Here is a 20,268-nt window from a genome sequence, read left to right on the forward strand (position 1 = left end):
TGTGACAGCCCTGCCTCCTCAAAAGAAAGTAGAGCCCTGTCTTCTAAGGGATCTGCAACAAAGTAGAAACCAGTCTGTTAACTATACAACAGGTCTAGCGATTGAAGGTGCTGGCCTAGAAAGTAGGAGATTTTCACGCTTTAGGCATGAAACCCGGCTGGGTGACTTTGGACAATCACTCTCTCTCAGCCCAACTCACCTCACAGGGTGGTTGTTGTGGGGAAAATAGAAGGAAGCAGTATCACGTATGTTCATCACCGTGACTTACTTATAAAATCATAAAGGTAGGATAAAAATCTAATAAATAAATACAGTATTTTTCGGAGTATAAGACGCACCTACCTTTTTTGGTGAGGAAAAGAAGAAAAAAGAAATCTCCCTCTGCCTCTGAGCAATTTTGTCTCGTTGCAGCAAACAGCAAACAGCGTGCTTTACTTTCAGTTTCGTTTTCAGCATAGCTTGATTAGTACAAGGAAAAAACAAATCTGCTCCAGCAATTTACCTCTTTGCAGCAAGCTGCAGAGCCCTGAACAAAACAGCTGAGAGCAAATCAGCTGAGGGTTGGGAGGCTGATCCAATCAACTAATTAGGCTGTGCTGAAGCTGAAAGGACCTGTTTTTTCTTGCTGTTTGCTTGCAAGGAGGTAACTGCTGCGAGGCAGAGACCAAAGGGTGGGAGCCAGTGGGTAGGCAGGGCTACATTCGGTGTATAAGACGTATCTAAATTTTCATCCCCTTTTAGGGGAGAAAAAGATGCGTCTTATACTCCAAAAAAATACGGTACATAAAAATATGGCTAGGCTTCTGGGAGAAAGCAGGAGAGTCTCCTGGAGCCCACAAATCAAATGTTTGGATGTCAAAATGACCCAGATACAGCTAGGGTTTTGCTTCTTCCTCACACAGAATATGGAGCTGTGCCTTACATAGTAAGTAAGCAACCTGCCTAGGCAATTTGTAAATAAGACTTAACATGCCTGTTGAGTCACATGCTGCTTCACTCAGCTACTGTAAAAACCAAATGCACATTATCTAGGGGCCCTGCAATCCCTTCATTTTAAAGAAGCACAATCCGAAGTATAATCCAATCACGTCTCATTTCAAATGTCCTCTTACCTGTGGCAGTTCAGACAGAGCCTGTCTACCATACTGCAGGCACAGAAAGCAAGTGAGTCACAGGTTTCATTTACTATTCCAACAAAGGCATTGGTTCCAGGTATTCTTGTCAGCTTGTATTTAGAACAGTGGCTGCCGTGCACAAGGTTTGTCAGATCACCCTAGAGGGAAGGAAAACAGATCAGACATGTGGTGGAAAACATGTTTCCCTGTGAAGTGAATTGTTCTTGTTACGACAAATGTTATCTGCTAGAATGTAAGCCTACAGTGTCCCACTAAATGAACTCTCATCAGCAAGCAATACTTCAACATACAAAATAGCCTAACCAGATAAAAATGTAAATAAACTGTAGGCAATACATTTTTCTGACTAAAGCAATGTAATCTAACTGGATGTCAGTTTTCTATGGGTGAGCAAGCATGGAATATACATATTTCATTTTGTTACCTTACCTTTTGAAAACAATTTTTTCAAATTGAGAATAAGAAATCACGAGGCCCTATTAGCAAGCTTCTGATTCAAAGAATAACACTGAAACAGTAATAATCTATTACAGTGATGGCTAACCTTTTTGCCATCGCGTGCCAGGAGGGGGGGCGTGCGCACATGCGCGTGTGCCCACACCCATAATTCTATGCGCCCCACCCCCGCTCATGGCACGTGATGGCCCGGTAGGCCTGTTTTTCTCTCTCACCTGGCTCCAGAGCCTTTCTAGGAATCTAGGGAGGGCAAAAACGGCCTCCCCCCCACCGGAGGCCAGCGTTTGCCAACTTCTGGTGGGACCAAAAGGCCCATTTTTTGCTGTCCCCAGCCTCCAGAGCCTCTCTAGGAGTCTGAGGAGGATGAAAACGGCCTTCCCCACCCCCCCCAGAGGCCCTTCTGAGGCCAAAAACAGCCCGTTTGCCAACGTCCGGTCCCACCAGAAATTGGCAAACGCTGGCCTCCGGGCGGGGGGGAGTTGGCTAATGTGCTGTTTTCGGCCTCTGAAGGGGTTGGGGTGGGGAAGACCGTTTTCACCCTCCCCAGACTCCTAGAGAGGCTCTGGAGGCTGGGGACAGCAAAAACCGGGCCTTCCCCCCCACCCCGAGGCCCTCTGGAGACAGGAAACAACCTGTTTCCCTACTTCTGGTAGGCTCAGAAGCTGAATTGGCATGCCCAGTGATATGGCTACGTGTGCCACCTGTGGCACGCGTGCCATAGGTTTGCCCTCACGGATCTATTACATTCTTCCTCTCACCTTTCCCAGTCATTAGAGAGAAGGAAGAGTACACTGTTCATTAATGCACTCAAATAATAATGCTGTGATTACAGAGTGTCCCACATTCCATTTCAGCTAGGCATCCAAGCACTCTGTTGGATCCCAGCAAAGCTTCATCTGATCTAGGAACCTTTTCTCCACAGTGGCCAACCTCCTGAGATGTTTACGGAAGGTCTACAGCGCCTTCCTGCTGCTATTTCCTTGCAACAGGTTATTATCACAAGGTTCCTCTGATCTTGAAGACTGCATATGATCATCATAAGTGACTTTTTTCCCATTTCAAATTATAAAATCCTTAGTGCCTTTTCTCATAGGGAAAATGTACCAGCCCTCCAAATAATTTCAATTCACACATTTTTAAAAAAAACTTTTTCTAATTTTGGAACAACCTTTGAAATGCAGTGCAAAAAACTGTGCAGACTCTTTTAAATGTCATTCCATTGTAGATTTGCATAGATAAAGAATATTACATTTGACCTCAAGTATCAAATCTATGGTTTTCTCTGCACCGCTAACTTAATGCCACTTTCCTAACTGAACACCCTCTACATGAGTTTCATATTACCAGGCAGGCAGTCTACTGTATGGAATGACATCATCCGATACAATTTCTATGTTCCCAAAAGTGCATGGAAAGCATGCAGATTGATAACATTCTCAGGAACCTCTACTTCTGAAAACCTCTGTTTTTGCCCCATCCCTGAAGCAAAAAACCCACCTGCGTTTCAGTACTGAAGCTGCAAAACCAATGCAAAACCCAATTTATTGTAACTTGCTGATGGTGTTTTTAAAATGTTGGTCACTAACTGGGATAAAGCAGAGTGCTTAAAGGTTTACCCATAATACTCAAGTATTTAAGATTTATAAATAAACTGCTCCATGATGCCCCATTCAGACTATCAGACCAATGCTACATTATAGGTTGTTATACAATCTCTACTACAATCTAAATAATATCCTATTTGGATATGAATGGGTTATATTAAACAACGTACCATAAGACTAGTATTAAATTTATAAAATCTCTGGACGGTTCTGTCACTGAAACTGTTACACAAATTTTTCTTCACAAAGTTTGGATGATTTAGGATATCATTTGCCACAAGAGGTTCCTACAAATAAAAAGTAGAAGACTGTTAACAGTTTCATAATTTTACAAATATTAGCAGTGTATTTCTCTTGTTAAATTGGCAGTTATATCTATAAATGAACATACTTGAGTTACAATGGAAATTGGGACTGGAATTTCCATCACTAAGCAATGTAAAGCGCAACATCACGATTGCATCACTTAACAACGGCAATATTGGCAGTTCTGGTTGCCATCATAACCCTAGGACCACATGGGGTTTTTGCAGGCAAGCAGGTCAGTGGATGCATGGAGGGGCAGGGGACAATGCGAGCAGCTGCTTTGGACTGTCACTTGATGCTGAGGGGGAGCAGCATATGCAATGGGCAGGCGCTATGGAGCACAGTCAGACAAAAATAGTGGGAGCAGGAGTGACTTCTAGCTTTCAACTGGCTTTCCCATTCACTTTGCTTGTGGGAAGCAAGCAAGGATCATGAAGAGCTTCCAGTGAATATTACACGCAATGCAGGAATGGATGGTGAAGATGATGGAATTTGCTGAGATAGCCAAAGATAGTTTTGATCAGAGAAAAGACATTATCTAAGTTTACTGCCAGCTGGAAATCCCTCATAGACTTTTTGCATGAAGCAGAACGAAATGAACGTATATGGCTTTGATGATTATAAAAAAATCGATAATAGAAAAAATTGAAAGCTATGGTGTAACCATAGAGCAAGAGGTAAATTTATATGTATATCTGCTGTAAAGAAAATTAAAAGCTACTTCTTTATGTTTTCTTTTTTTCTGCAATTTTCATTTTGTCTTTTATTTTCTTTAAATATTAATTTTTGATAGTTTTTGCTTATCTTTATTAAAATCTTAATAAATTTTTTAAAAAAGTGATCATGATCACATAACCGTGACTTGCTGTGATGTCATAATTGCAAGATGGGCACCAAATGCCCAGATCACAACCATTAACTGTGAGGGTCCTGCAACAGTTGTAACTCTGAACAGCTGCTGAACATGTGGTTGTAACTCAAGGACTACTTATAAATCAAAACACCATGATGCAGGCAAACCTTGTGTGTAATATGTTGCTGTTCTACTGGAGCATGACCTTTAGGATCAATAAGAGTTGGATGTGCCACAAGATACCCTCTGTCTTCCATAATAAAGCACCTATCAAAAAGCAAACAGTAAAAGAAATAATAGATCAGAATGCATGCATTCTTAAGTAGCTGGGTGTACAGTTTGCCAATGCCAAAAGACACGTTTGTTTATTTATCTAGACATTCCATCGAGATGCCACCCAGTTCCAATCAATTCTTTTGAGACTCACAACAATAGAGCAACACAGAAACAACAAAATATAAAAACATAACCAAGGAAAGTAATTAGGGATGGTAGGAATACATGCAAAATTGCAAGTTCTAAACTCTGAAGTTTAGAACCTCTTTTTCAACTGTTCCTAATTTAGAACAAATCATTTTGTTCTTAACTGAAACAAAATAGGATATTTCAGCAGTAGAACTTGTGTGTTACAAGAGCCTTAAGATTGACTTCTAATGTCTTTTTAAAAGCAGTCTCTAAAATTCAGTGTGCTGCCAAACTACAGTTGGCTTTCTGTTTTTGACAGCTGTTGCAGCCAAGGCCAGTTTCAACATGGAAAAAGTAGACCCTACACTTATATGCATTTGGAATAAAGTTCTCCCAATTCTACAGACATATAGAAACATTATTTGAGTGGGGGGGATTGTTATTGTTCATTGGTTATATTAAACTTAATTTTTGCTGGATTCAGTGTTATTTCACATTCCAATAGCTCCCTGTAATGTAACACTCAAAATATGTCAGGGACTTGTTCCACCGGAATACACAACACTTGAAGTATTTCAAATTTTATTCCAACAAATGGTTCAGAATGGAGTTGCTTTTCACTAAGATTGAAACAAAATAACCCCGAAAGCAAATGCATGTAAATTACAGAATTTGGTGCCAAGCAGTGAAAGAATTTTCCAACATAAGTTTCTAAGATTAATCCTCCAAATAGAACTAAAGATACCATAAAGTCATATCAACCAAGTTTCATTTATCCCAAATAGCCTAGGATGATATTAGATTCAGTGATGGCAAAAGTAGATGAGAGATCCAGTAATCACATCAACCTATTTTTTGTCCAGGCATTATTGAATATTGTATCGTCAAAGTGACCCAAACAGTTTTGGTCCCATAGCTACATCTAAAACCATATTGAAATATTCTATTTTATCCAAAAATTCCAGCTATTGGATGAATTATTCTAAAATGTGTATTTTTTTCATTATCTTTCACTAAAGATAGAAGACAAGAGCAGAGTCTTCCTTCTTTTTTTAATCAACCACCTGGCAACCATAAACTCACGCAATGGTGGAAAAGATAGAGAAAAAGATCTTTGATTCTCTTTTATGTTCCATAATTTCATCCATAAACTTGCAATCTTACACATTTACCACGGAAAGAAATGGTTAATATTTTTGAGTAGAGCTGCACTGTGTAAGCTTAATTTTACCAGGAAAATACTGAGATGCTTTGCAGGATTTAGTGGGGGTTAAAGGAGAAAGAGGAACAGTTTGCCTCCCAATCTGTTCTAATCTCTAATCTTATTTTGCAAAAAAAAAAAAAAAAAATCATGACATGATCAAGAGCACAATCTCAAAGTGCTGTGCTTGGGAAGATGGCAAATAACTTGTAGGCTTCCCCTTCCTACAGTTTAGGCTGCTCCTGGAGCTATATAGTGCTACATGGTCTTTCATTCTAGCTTTCCTTGTGAGATACTTGCATTCTCTATTCCTTTTTTTACGATTTCTCGTCTTCAGCCACTATTTCTTCTCATTGCTCAATGTACTTCCTTTTCCTCCAAGTCATTCTGAAGCTTAAGAATGAGATAATAGTGAGGCAGAAGAAGGGAGATAATATACTTATGGACAATAGGCTGGGACAGAGGGACAACTGGCAATGGTTAATGCTGATCATTTAATGCACTGATGCAGGAAGAAAAGATCCCATTTCTTGGTCAAACTGGAAACCAAACACTTCTTTACATCTGAATACAAGTCATCTCAACTTCTGTTTTTGTTTGTTTATGCATGTCATTCTTCAGTACAGGTAGCCCTCAACTTACAATCACAATTGAGACCAAAATTTATGTTGCTAAGTGAGAAATTTGTTAAGTGAGTTTGTTCCATTTTACGACTTTTCTCGCCACATTTGTTAAGTGAATCACTGCAGTTGTTAAATTAGTAACACGGTTGTTAAATGAATCTGGCTTCCCCGCTGACTTTGCTTGTTGGAAGGTTGCAAAAGCTGATCACATGACCCTGGGACACTGCAACTGTCATAAATACGAGTCAGTTGTCAAGCATCCAAATATAAATCATGTGACCACAGGGATGCTGCAATGGTCATAAAGTTGAAAAATGGTCATAAGTCGCTTTTTTCAGTTGCTGTTTTCACTTGCTGTTTTAACTTCAAACGGTCATTAAATAAACTGCTGTAAGTCGAGGACAACCTGTATTTAAGGCATTTCTCCGTGTTTTCATCCTCGTGCAATATTCATTTTTATCGTCCAATTTTATATATTTATCAAATATACCCTTAAATGTTCCATAAATCAAATAACCTCTTGATTGAAAAAGCAAGTATCACTATGAATTAGCTGATTTCTAAATTGAACCTCAAGCTATTCTCTTCTTGACCCAGATTAAAAGACTTTTTGTCAGATTTTGACTATTTTAATTTTTCTTCTAACATCTAAAATTTTACCTTATTTTATTGCCTCCGTCTTGATTACAAACTGGTAACAGGTCCATTAGTACTTTGTAGAAATATCGCAGGGTAAAATCAATGCCCATCACCGCAACAGAATGGCCAGAAGACATCTGTGAGCTGCAATCAGAAGAAGCACAAGACGACCTCTTTGAGAGACATAGAATTAAGAAAATAGCCAAAATATTGCTTAGGATCATAAATTGAAAGGAGTAAAGATTGTCTCCCTGAGTAAATTATAGCCTTTTAATCTTAGACTTTCACAAACAATCGGAGCAAGCATTTGTAACTTAATTCATCTCAGCAGATTCTCCTTCAGAGAATAAAAGAAAACAAACAGAAACAGTTTCGTCTGGGTCCATATTATCTGCACACGTGTCTGTTTGCATTCATGCTACTGTATACCATTCAAGGTGGCAAGCAAGACAAAGCCAAAAAGAGTAAAATAAAACTTGAGAAAAATCAAGAACAAGAGGAAAAAGCAATTGCAAAAAGCGATATAGTATATATATATATATATATATATATATATATATGTAGGTCTTTGGTTATTCGGGTCTTCTCCCACGTAAAATTGGAAGTGTCTTGGCGACGTTTCGACGAAGTCTCATTCGTCATCTTCAGGCTGGTGTTCTCGGCTTCGTGCTTCCAGGAGCAATGTGAGATCGCAGCTGTCTCTTCCTTTTAACTGCTAGTGGAGGTGTGAGCTGATTGGGTGAGAACTTGGCTGTGTTCTGATTGGGTGGAGGTGTGTTCTGATTGGTTAGGGGCTTGGCTGTGCTCTGATTGGCTGGGGTTGTGTTCTTTTTGGGTGGGGGCTTGGTTGTGCTCAGCTTAGTCTGAGTTGCAGGGGGATTTGAGCTGGTGAGCTGCGTTGTTGTTGTTGTTTGGCTTCGTGTTTGTGGCCGTGCGAGCTCTTCATGGTGGGTGTCAGTCTGCTTCATGTATGGATTGGAGGGGTTTAAAGTGGCTAATGATGCAGCTGCGGTCTGGCTTCTGGTCCTTGGTCGTGGCTCATTATCAGTGTGGGTTTGAGTCTGCTTTCCAAATCAACAAAGATCTCCTCACACTTCACCTCAAACTCAGCAACAAGATCCACCCCGCACTTTGGGACAAATCCAAACAACTTGCCATCTGGAGAGCCGAAACACAGACCACCCTCAAGACAGACACACACACCAACAAACTCCGAAGACTACAAGAACGCCAGAAACAATCCCCTCCACCCTCACAGCCACACATGAAACAAACAGTGCATAACATCTCAGATAGGATCCTCACCAAAGCCGAAACCAATGTCCTTTCCAAAGGATTCAACTTTGCAGTCGCTCCCAAAGTATCCCCACTGAAACCATTATATGCGGAGTTGAAACCAGCCTGACCAAAATCAACCCCGACGATGCAAACAGAATCAGACTCGAAATCACCAATATCCTCTGCACCAGCAAGCCACCCAAAAGTAACTTACCCAAAGAGGAACAGACAGCACTACTTAACCTGAAAGAAGACACCAGCATAATAATCCTACCAGCAGACAAGGGCAATGCCACGGTGGTTATGAACACATCTGACTACCAAACCAAATTAACCAACCTACTCCAAGACTCCATATACAAACCCCTAAACACAGACCCCACCACCTACCTGGAAAAAACCACCAGATCCAAAATAAAAGCCTCCCCCATCAGCGAAGAGATTCAGCAAAGAATCATACCCAGAGAGAAATCATCCAGATGCCCCAAGCTTTATGGTCTCCCCAAGATACACAAAGAAGGAACCCCACTTAGACCCATAGTCAGCTCCATAGGCTCACCTCTACAAAACCTAGCCAAATTTCTCGCCAAACAACTACAGCCCTATGCAGAATCCATCACCTCATACGTAAAAAACTCATTCCAGTTCATAGACATCATAAAGCAACAAAACTTACAGCCCAGTGACCTACTCGTGAGCTTTGATGTCATATCCCTCTTCACCCAAGTACCAATCAAAGAAGCCTTGACAGTTATCCAAAACAAATATAACCCCCCCAAGCACATCTTAGATCTGACCAACCACTGCCTATCCAACACATACTTCATCTATAATGGACAGAAATACAAACAAACAGAAGGAGCACCCATGGGATCACCTCTCTCACCTGTCATTGCCAACCTCTATATGGAATACTTTGAAACCCAAGCTCTAGAAAAATCCGATCACAAACCCAAACTCTGGCTCAGATATGTGGACGACACCTTCATAATCTGGCCACATGGGAAAGAAAAACTGGACAACTTCCTCACACACCTCAACAGCCTACACCCCAAAATACAGTTCACCATGGAAACAGAAGTGAACAACCAACTTCCCTTCCTGGATGTCTTAGTCTACAGAAAATCCAATGGCTCCCTAGGACACACTATATACCAGAAGAAAACACACACAAACCGCTATCTGCACGCACTCTCACACCACCACCCTGCCCAGATCAACTCTGTAGCCAAGACACTCATTTCCAGAACAAAACGCTTAACTGACGAACAACACCTAAAAACCGAACTACACACCCTCACTAACGTACTCACATCCAATGGATTCCAAAGAAATAAGATCACCAACCTAATCCAAAAAGAAACCCCCACTAAAATCCAAGACAGAGAACAAGAAAACGGCAAGGCCCTCCTCCCATACATAAAAGGCACCACAGACAGAATAAGCAAAATCCTCCACAAACATAACATCAAGACAGCATTCTGCACAAACCGAAAAATATCCACCATCCTAAGGAACCCCAAAGACAAAATTGAGTTAGAAAATCAAGGAGTATATGAAATCCCATGCACCGCCTGCCCCACCACATACATCGGACAAACCAACAGACGAATAAGTGCACGCATAGAAGAACACAAGAACTCAGTCAGAAAAGAGGAACCAACTTCTTCCCTGGTCCAACACCTTAAAGCCACAGGACATGATATTGACTTTAAAAAGACCAGAACTATCGCCAAAACTGAACACTTTAACAACAGAATAATCAGAGAAGCCATTGAGATAGAAAAACGCCCACACAGCATGAACAAACGAGACGATACCTCCCGCCTACCAGCCATTTGGAAACCCGCCCTTATTGACAAACGAGTCCCTAACACGACGAATGACACCAGACCCACACTCACAAGTGCCACACCTGATGTCACCACCACACATCCACGCAGAAAGCAGACTCAAACCCACACTGATAATGAGCCACGACCAAGGACCAGAAGCCAGACCGCAGCTGCATCATTAGCCACTTTAAACCCCTCCAATCCATACATGAAGCAGACTGACACCCACCATGAAGAGCTCGCACGGCCACAAACACGAAGCCAAACAACAACAACAACGCAGCTCACCAGCTCAAATCCCCCTGCAACTCAGACTAAGCTGAGCACAACCAAGCCCCCACCCAAAAAGAACACAACCCCAGCCAATCAGAGCACAGCCAAGCCCCTAACCAATCAGAACACACCTCCACCCAATCAGAACACAGCCAAGTTCTCACCCAATCAGCTCACACCTCCACTAGCAGTTAAAAGGAAGAGACAGCTGCGATCTCACATTGCTCCTGGAAGCACGAAGCCGAGAACACCAGCCTGAAGATGACGAATGAGACTTCGTCGAAACGTCGCCAAGACACTTCCAATTTTACGTGGGAGAAGACCCGAATAACCAAAGACCTACATACAAACACCCGCGAAAACCTGAGAAAACAAATATATATATATATATATATATATATATATCTCCTATGTATTGTATTCTGAAACACCTCTTCCAAATTAAAACTGAAACCATACACAGTCCTACAATCAATAACATGCTTATATCAGCAGTAAGCAAATGGAAAGCTTTTAAGTAATCTATAAAAGACCTCCAGGGATGACACCAATGTTTGAAGCAGAAAATTCATCAATTTGGCTGCAGTCTCAACATGTTGGTATGCAGTAGCTAATTTCACACGACAATCTAAGCTACCAATCTGTTTAAGTGTATTTTCAATTAACCAACCTTCAGCTAGACTGTAAGGTTAACATATTGCAGTAGTTTACCAACCACATTATGCTAAGCCAAAATCAAACAACTAGTTTAGTGGGATGTATAAATGCACATTTTTTTTCAACTAAAATTCAACTGTAAATTAATCAACTGAGATGAAATAGTATTTGGCAGGGTTTCTTCACCTTTATTTCTTTCCTTCCATAACATAAAATATTACCTACATGAGAAGTCATGAGATATGTCACTAATTTTGTTTAAAACTGAATTAAAGTTTCAGCTGGCCAAATCTTTCTCAAGTGAATCAAGGAAATCATTTTATGATTAGTGAGGCTTGTCCTAATGCAAATTAGAATTTTACATGTCTCATTTCTTTCAGTCTTATACATTTAACAATACATCAGTATATTGAACAGAATACTATTTTAATTTTTTTAATGGGTATCACATAGTTGTGCACACTATGATTTGACTTAATTTAAATCAAATTCCTGGCCAAATTATTAGCAGGAAATGCTCAATTCACACATTACCTAATGTGAATAAAAAGAAAAAAGAAAAACAGGATAAGACAAAATAAGAAAAGTGGAGATATAATTTTAGGAATTCACTGGAAACTGTATAAGCATGCATTTTCCAGAACATTTGCTACAGCTAAGTGAAGAGTACATTTAATTTAATGAAAAGTCCCACTAAAAGAAGATATAGACAAACCCAACATTTGTATTTACTGGATTATCAAAATCCAACAGAAAAGGCATTTTGTATCACCTTTTTAAAAAAATCTGTACTACAATTTATTTAGTATTCTCTGGCAATGCACAAACCTCTCATCTCAGAAAACCTTGTTTTCAACATCCATTTTTCTCTTGTATAAATAATTATATACACAAGAAGCAAAACAGAATTCTGTTTATAGCATTTTTAATTCGAAACCTGATCTTTTTCTAAACCATATAAAAATAAAACACAACTGCTTTGTCGAAGTTGTAAGGGAGACTGACTTTTGCTTTCCAGAAATTGGTACTTGTCTTCATTAAAATAGAGCGATGGCAGATAAACTTCAAAAAAGAAAAAAGAAAAGAGCTGAAATGTAAACAAAAAACCCAAAGCAATAGATACAATCCCTGGGCTCAGGACAGCCTCCAGGTCCCTCACAGCGTTCCAGCAGCTACAGAAATATAGATGCCTTATGCGAGTAGATGCTGTTTAAAGAATCAGATTCTTTTCAGCTTGCGGAGAACTGCATGGCCTTCAGACCTTCTGCCTATTAAAATTCTTCACAGCTTTTCATTTCTTCCCCTCACGAGAAAGGGAATATGAATTCCCTGCAAAGATACTAAAATTCCAAGTAGCTGAAAGGTCAAAAGCTCTCGTTTAGAAATAAATATGGACACCTAATTGCCCATCAAATTGGTTAGGAATTTTGGGTTTAGACCTGAAATCAGTTTATATTCAAATGTTCCTTCAGGGGATAAAATTCAGCTGGTGGAGGAAAGTCTCTTTCCTGAAAAGATAATTGTATCAGGACTGCCTTGTCAAACTAATTTTTTTTCTTTGCAGTAGAGATTAAGGATCCGTGTGAGAATGCAAAAGAAAGGTCCTTTTTTGGCAAAAAGGTCTAGTTTTTATATGTTACCCCAAAATGCTGTTAACACAAATGTGGTGCAATATTATGCATTCAGGCTTTCTCCTAAGCTACCTGGGGGAAAAAAAAACCAAATTGTAATTGAAACTTAATGGGAATAAAACCGCAATGTGGACAGAAGAGACTCTACATCAGTGGGAAGTAGCTATCCAAGATCTTTACAGTCTTTATATACCTGTAAGACATAAATGAAATATGAAATAACCACACACACACACACACACACCCACACACACACACACACACACACACACACACACACAATAGACAAAAATCAGGAGGTGCCCCTTTTCAGATTACTACATTTTATTTTACTACTACATTTTATCAAAGACTATACATTTTATCAAAGGCATAATAATCTTTTGTGATGATCTAATGAAGTGAACTGTTGCTCGTGACAGTTTAGGGCTTTTGATAAAATGTTAATCTGAAAAAGGGCTATGAGACTTCTGATTTTTGGTTACCATATAGACTAACAGGGCTCTGCTCCTATAGTGTGTGTGTGTGTGTGTGTGTGTGTGTGTGTGTGTGTGTGTGTGTCTATCTATCTGTGTTCCTCATCAACCACTGATAGCAACCACCAATTCCCAATCAGCCTATTTCTCAATTTGAATGGCATGTATACCACACAACCACACACAATTTTACTTGGTTGTGCATTCTCAACCTCTCTTCCTTCCCTCTCCCCTTTCACCCCGTGTGTATGACATTTTATATCAAATTGGAGCCCAGGTAAAGAATAGTAGCACAATATCCAAAGACTTTAAGAAGTAACGTACACGTGCTTTTCTTTAAGTCCCCTGTTTTGTTCTCTGAAATGTCCTTTTTGTTGTATTCTCTGTATTTTATTTTGTTTTTAATTAGGTAGGTTTTATATTGCATTTTTTCCTATGTAAGCTTAATTGCTTAATTACCGGGGGACGAGGTGAAGGGCCATTCCATCAAAATAGTGGGTGGGAGGGGCAGATATGGCGGGCGCAGGGGTCCGTATCATGTTTGGGGAGTACGCACTCACTGTTTGCGAGCGGTGGCGTGCTCCGGCCCCCAAGGCACTTCCTGTATCCCAGGTTGTGCGGAGTCTCAGGGCCCGGGCCTCCAGCTGTTGTTGTGCAATGCCAGGTCTGCGGTTAATAAAGCCCCCCTCATTCATGACTTAGTGTAGGAGGGGTGTGTGGACCTGGCAGGGATCATGGAGACCTGGTTGGGCCACGAGGGGGCGGTTGCCCTCGTGGAGATATGCCCACCAGGCTTCCATGTATTTCATTAGCCAAGGGCCCAGGGGAGGGACGGAGGGGTAGCGGTGATTATTAAAGAAAGTCTTAGTCCGAGGGAGGCCACTGTTCCTCAGATAGCTGGTTTTGAGTCCCTCTTTGTGAAGTGGGGTCGTGGGGTGCAGATGGGTTTGCTGACTGCGTACCTGGCTCCCTGCCATGCATCAGCAGCCCTGCCTGAGCTGCTCGATGTAATAGCCAGGGTGGCGGTGGACACCCCCAGGCTTATGGTCATGGGGGATTTCAACCTGCCATCCGTCGGTGAAACGTCGGAAGCAGCCCGGGAGTTCATGGCCTCCATGACAGCCATGGATCTGACCTAGTTAGTTCATGACCCCACCCACATCGGGGGACACACGCTGGACTTGATTTTTGTCTCTGGTCAGTGGTTGAATGATCTCACAATAGGGGACCTAGTCATTAAGCCCTTATCATGGACAGATCATTCGCTCCTTCAACTAGACTTTCGGACCGCTTCCCCTTGCCGCAGGGAGACGGAACCGACCAGGTGGTTCTGTCCCAGGCGCCTGATGTACCCTGAGAGGTTCCTGACGGAGCTTGGGCCATTCCCAGAGGCTCTGACTCACGGCTCGGCTGAGGAACTGGTGGCTGCCTGGGATAGGGCGGCCGCCAGAGCCTTGGATCGCGTTGTGCCTTTGCGGCCTCTGACTCGGTGCCAACTGGCTCCTTGGTTTTCCGAGGAGCTGAGAGAGATGACCCACCGGAAAAGACGCCTAGAGAGCGATTGGAGGGCCAGCCACACCGAACCTGACTGAACACTGGTGAGGTCTTATATCAAGACCTACCTAGTGGCAATAAGAGTGGCGAAATTTAATTATTTTTCCACTCTTATTGCATCTGCAGAGAACTGCCCAGCCACCTTGTTTAGGGTGACCCACTCCCTACTGCAAGTAGGAGCGAGGGAGGATCCCTTGCAGGGTAGAGCTGAGGATTTTGTGCAATATCTGCATGATAAAATTGCTCAGATTCGGGGCAGCTTGGACTCCAACTGGGTAGCCTCGGACGGGATGATGGAGGTGAGTGTTGAGAATGTTATCTGGGAGGAGTTTGACCCTGTGACTCCTGAGGACATGGACAGGATTCTGGGGAGGCTTAATGCTACCACATGTTTATTGGACCCGTGTCCCTCCTGGTTGGTGATGGCCTCCCGGGAGGTTACACGAGGCTGGTTTCAGGAGATTATCAATGCTTCGTTGAGTGAGGGCGTCTTCCCATCCGCCCTGAAAGAGGCGGTGGTGAGGCCCCTCCTCACCTCCAGGTTCCCTGGACCTGGCTGTATTAGCTAATTATTGTCCTGTCTCCAACCTCCACTTCATGGCGAAGGTTGTTGAGAGTGTGGTGGCGAGACAGCTTCCTCGGTTCCTGGATGAAGCTGTCTATCTAGATCCGTGCCAGACGGGCTTCAGAGCGGAAGAACGGAAACGGCATTGATCGCATTGGTTGATGATCTCTGGAAGGCCCGGGACAGAGGTTGCTCCTCTGTCCTGGTCCTCCTAGATCTCTTAGCGGCTTTTCATACCATCGATCATGGTATCATGCTGCGTCGGCTAGAGGGGGTGGGAGTGGGGGGCACCGTGTTATGGTGGTTCTCCTCCTTCCTCTCTGACAGTCTGTGTTGATGGGGGGTCAGAGGTCGACCCCGAGGTTCCTCACGTGTGGGGTGCCATAAGGGTCAGTCCTCTCGCCCCTCCTGTTTAACATTTTGTGAAGCCGCTGGGTGAGATCATCCATGGCTTTGGGGTGAAGTGTCAACTGTATGCCGATGATATGCAGTTGTACATTTCAACCCCAGGCCACCCCAATGATGCCCTTGATGTGATGTCCCATTGTTCGGAGGCCGTGCGGATCTGGATGGGGAGGAACAGGCTCAGACTCAACCCCTCCAAGACTGAGTGGCTGTGGTTTCCGACGTCCCGATATAGCCAGCTAACACCATCGTTGACTATTGGGGATGAGATCTTACCCCCCTCAGAGAGGGCTCGCAACTTGGGCGTCCTCCTGGATTCACGGCTGTCTTTAGACGATCATATGACGGCCATGGCCAGGGGGGCTTTTTATCAGGTTCGCCTGATTTCCCAGTTGCGTCCCTTTCTGGATCGGGATGCCTTGCGCACAGTCACTCACGCCCTCGTCATTTCCCATCTGGACTATTGTAATGCTCTCTACATGGGGCTCCCCTTGAGGAGCACCCGGAGGCTACAACTGGTCCAGAATGCAGCCGCGCGAGTGATAATGGGGGCGACTCGTCGCTCCCATGTAACATCCCTCTTGTGCGAGCTGCACTTGATCCCAGTGATCTTCTGGGTACGCTTCAAGGTATTGGTTACCACCTTTAAAGCGCTCCATGGCTTAGGACCTGGTTACCTACAGGACCGCATTCTGCCAGCGTCTTCCTTCCACCGACCGACACGCTCCCACAGAGAGGGCCTCCTCAGGGTGCCATCGGCCAAACAATGTCGACTGGTGACCCCCAGGGGGAGAGCCTTCTCTGTGGGGGCTCCTGCCCTATGGAATGAATTGCTCCTGGACATACGAAGGATCCCTGACCTCCGCGCCTTCCGTCGAGCTCTGAAGACCCTATTATTTCAGCAAGCCGGTCTGACGGGATAAATGATTTTAAATTGGGTTTTAAAAGTGGTTTAAAATGGTTTTAATTGGAAGTTTTAATTTTGGCCAAAGATTGAATTGTTTTAATATGTTTTTTAAATTTTGTCTTGTATGTTGTTTTATCATGGCTGTTCACCGCCCTGAGTCCTTCGGGAGAGGGGCAGTATACAAATATAATAAAAACTAAAAACTAAACAGAGGCATAGAAATATGCTGGATAAGTGAATAAATTCTCTGCAGTGGGAGAAACACTTTCCTAAGGCCATTTTTACATGGCATCGTTTTCATTCCCCAATTCCTCCTAAGCATTTTGAAGCCAGCCATATGATTATCTTCATTCCCACCAATTTCAGGATGGCATGGGATACTTTGAGCCAAACCATGTTCCCTCCAGCAGCTAAAAGGATAATACAAAAACCATCATCAATCAATTTCCCATCCCCTGAGCTATGGTGGTCCCTAAGTAACGAACATTCCCTAACAGAAAATTAAATTGCTAGCCTCCATTTTCAATGCATTTAGTATGCATTTGTCTGACTGCTTGGCAAGAAATCTGAGTGGCTGTTACATAGAACAAGCTGCTTGCTCACTAAATGTAATTCTTCCTGCATATAAATTTCAAGTAAAATCTGTGACAGTGCTAGGAATTCAAACTATGAGTTTTTTTTCATACCATGAAATTGAATAGAAATTAATCAGAAGACTAAGATGTGGCCTCATATAAAATTGCCCAGGCAAGCTATGGAATTCATACAGTGGCAGGAGTGGTGAGACCTTATCTATGAGACCCACCTCCAAATTGGCTCAATCTCCGGCACTGCTAGTATTATCAGAGGAGATGCCCCAGAAAGGTATCACAGGAACTCAGTGGTACAATATCCGTGGTGATTACCATAAACGCCTTGTGTAGAAGGCTTCATAGGAATCATCCAGTTTCAACTCTATCTAACAAACCAGGCCTTTTCAGCATATGTTGGCTTTGCAAGATAATCCAGACAAGGAGTATGCCCAGATGAACTAACTTTATTGTAACATTACATTAACAGAATCTTGTAAATCTGAAAATACATTTCTGCCCTATAGCTATTACAGTGCAAGAAACCAGGGATATCTTGAGATGTTTGTCATGCCCACATTCCTGCTGTTGCTTGGTTCCCCTGGCTTCAGATGTTTCTCGACACCCAAGGTCATTCCCACATACCCTTACATCTTGCCACCCCCGGATGTGATTATTCCCACTTAACATTCTTGTATTATCATGAGTAAGGCTGCCTACTACCCAGCTACTAAACTCGGCACATCATGACTGTCTAAAAAAGCCTTAGCCATACAGAAACCCGACAACTGAACCTGGAGGCCCAGGCCCTTATAAAAGATACTGGGGTATGTGTTCTGTATATTGAAGCTTAAAAGATGCAGAAGTAGGAACAGCAGCTGTGTATAAATGATAATATCTTGCCCAGACGTGGAGGTCTGCTGATACCCATATTTTACTCCATAGCTCAAGATTGCATATTGTTGCCTTAGCAACTGAGACATGAAACGGCCATAAAAGACTGTCTTCAAAAGCCCGTACTTGCATGTTTTTACAACAATGTGCAGAAGGGGAAAAAAATCCTCCTTCAATCATCTGCTACTATTATAGTACATAAACAATTCTGGTGAAGGGATATACATGTACAATTCTGAAATTTTCTCCACAATATATTTGCAGATGGATCACAGTTTCACAAGAAATCATTAAGGGCAACAGCAATCCTCCCTTTGAAGCCCTCTGGTTCAAGGACCTTATTCTGGCATGGAATTGCAGGAGATTTCCTCCCTTTTGCATGCAAAGCCCAGATGCAGACTTTTTTTTTTATTCACATGCAGACAAAAGCTTCTTCCCTCTAACCTGAAATTTGCTTAAGCATTCCAAATTCCTCTTCACCAGCAATCACATCAGATATATACAAAGTTCCATTCCTTCCACAAGAGCCAACTGTAGTTAAACATGTTAGTAAACTTACTTATCCAAAAGAAGTTCAAGGTGGTACACTGAAACAGGTCCAACCAGCCAATCTAACATCCAGAAATTTGGGACTGCAAACCCCATGGCTCTCAGCTTTCACACTCAAAGATCAGAGACTACTGATGTAGTCTGAAAGATTTGGAGGGCTACAACTCCATGCTGTATTTTCTGAAGATATCATATACCACCCCCCTAGTACTTACTCCACTCCAGAAGTGTTAGCACTACAGTTCCCAGGAATCTAGAGGCAGCCTTAAAAAATAAAAAAGAAAGCTTTTTTTGGCAGTACATGGCCAGGAGAAAAATGCTAGAGATTAGCTGAGATGATAAAGAACATTATTTCAGATCAGCGAGAGAGAGAGGAGGCAATTGGCTCAATATCACTACTTTGCCTTCTGGTCAATGGGTAATGTGAAAGAGACTGTTTTGTAATTCATAAATTCAGCACTCCCAATCTTTTTGCTGCCCCACCAAAGATGGGGGTGAAATGCTGATTTAGTTTATCTTTCCATAAATTAGTGGGCTAATTTATTTGGAGATCAAGATATGGTCATCACTGCTAAATACAAACATTACCTTGAGGAATGGACAGTATGACTGATGGTAACCACATAGCCCGCTCCGCCAACATCTAAATATGGCCCAGTTAAAGTAATTAATCCTGGATTAGCCACTGCATGGAGATACCTATCAGAAAACAAAATCATCAATTTTGATGTAACAGAATAATGTCACATGACAAAAAGAACCTTGTAATATGCAAACTCAACCTCTGAAATATGGAAAAATACATAAAACCCTAGAAACACAGGCAATGTTTAAAATCAGTCGAAGTCATCTATCAAAACTATATCCCATATTGCATGTTTTTTTAAAGGCCAAATATTTTTAGGATTAATATTCAATAATAAATGTCAATATTAGGACGAATCGATAATTATTAAAAGATGACAGACATAAATTGGTGAGGCTGAACTGAAGAGAACTGAATGTCCTAATGAACAGTTGTACTGAAAATATGAATTTCATTTTTCCTGTTTCGAGAATCATCTCTGAAAGTATCAAAGATATCAATTTCTTGCTAGTGTTGGGGCAGCCCTTCTACTCCGACCCTTCTGAATTTTTCTAATTTAAACAGTGTTTGTAGCTTATAATTAAATATGTATAAATATCTGAACTCTAAGGAAAAGAGGGGTAAAGAAATTGGTTTTTTTTTCAATTCTCCTATACTTTGCTATTCTAGAGGATTAAAAACAAGGAAGAGATAGATTGACAGGATTGGCAGAAAGGACTGACAGCATGAGAAGCTAAGGGACAGGCATTCTGCATTTGGTTAAATTCATTGGCTTCTGCTTTGATTAGCAAAATGGCTTAGTTCTCAGAGAGCATGTGGAGTGGGATACATTTAGGAATTTCCTCATGGTTATTATCTCATTTACA

At 41.9% G+C, this 20,268-nt stretch overlaps 1 protein-coding gene across 1 annotated transcript in view; it reads right to left on the bottom strand.

Annotated features, from left to right (window-relative positions):
- Nucleotides 1-20,268, bottom strand: part of CACHD1 (cache domain containing 1) — a 141,102-nt gene that overhangs the window by 26,392 nt on the left and 94,442 nt on the right. Inside the window, exons 16-20 of the mRNA XM_070939490.1 lie at nucleotides 19,405-19,515; nucleotides 7,245-7,367; nucleotides 4,523-4,622; nucleotides 3,367-3,483; nucleotides 1,113-1,273 (exon numbers count right to left, since the gene is read on the bottom strand). Of these exons, the coding sequence (XP_070795591.1) occupies nucleotides 1,113-1,273; nucleotides 3,367-3,483; nucleotides 4,523-4,622; nucleotides 7,245-7,367; nucleotides 19,405-19,515 (612 nt within the window). The remainder of the gene's footprint in view (nucleotides 1-1,112; nucleotides 1,274-3,366; nucleotides 3,484-4,522; nucleotides 4,623-7,244; nucleotides 7,368-19,404; nucleotides 19,516-20,268) is intronic.

Source organism: Pituophis catenifer, unplaced genomic scaffold (genome assembly GCF_029215685.1).
Source record: "Pituophis catenifer annectens isolate HBS135680 unplaced genomic scaffold, rPitCat1.0.hap2 SCAF_3, whole genome shotgun sequence".
Taxonomy (NCBI): Eukaryota; Metazoa; Chordata; class Lepidosauria; order Squamata; family Colubridae; genus Pituophis; species Pituophis catenifer.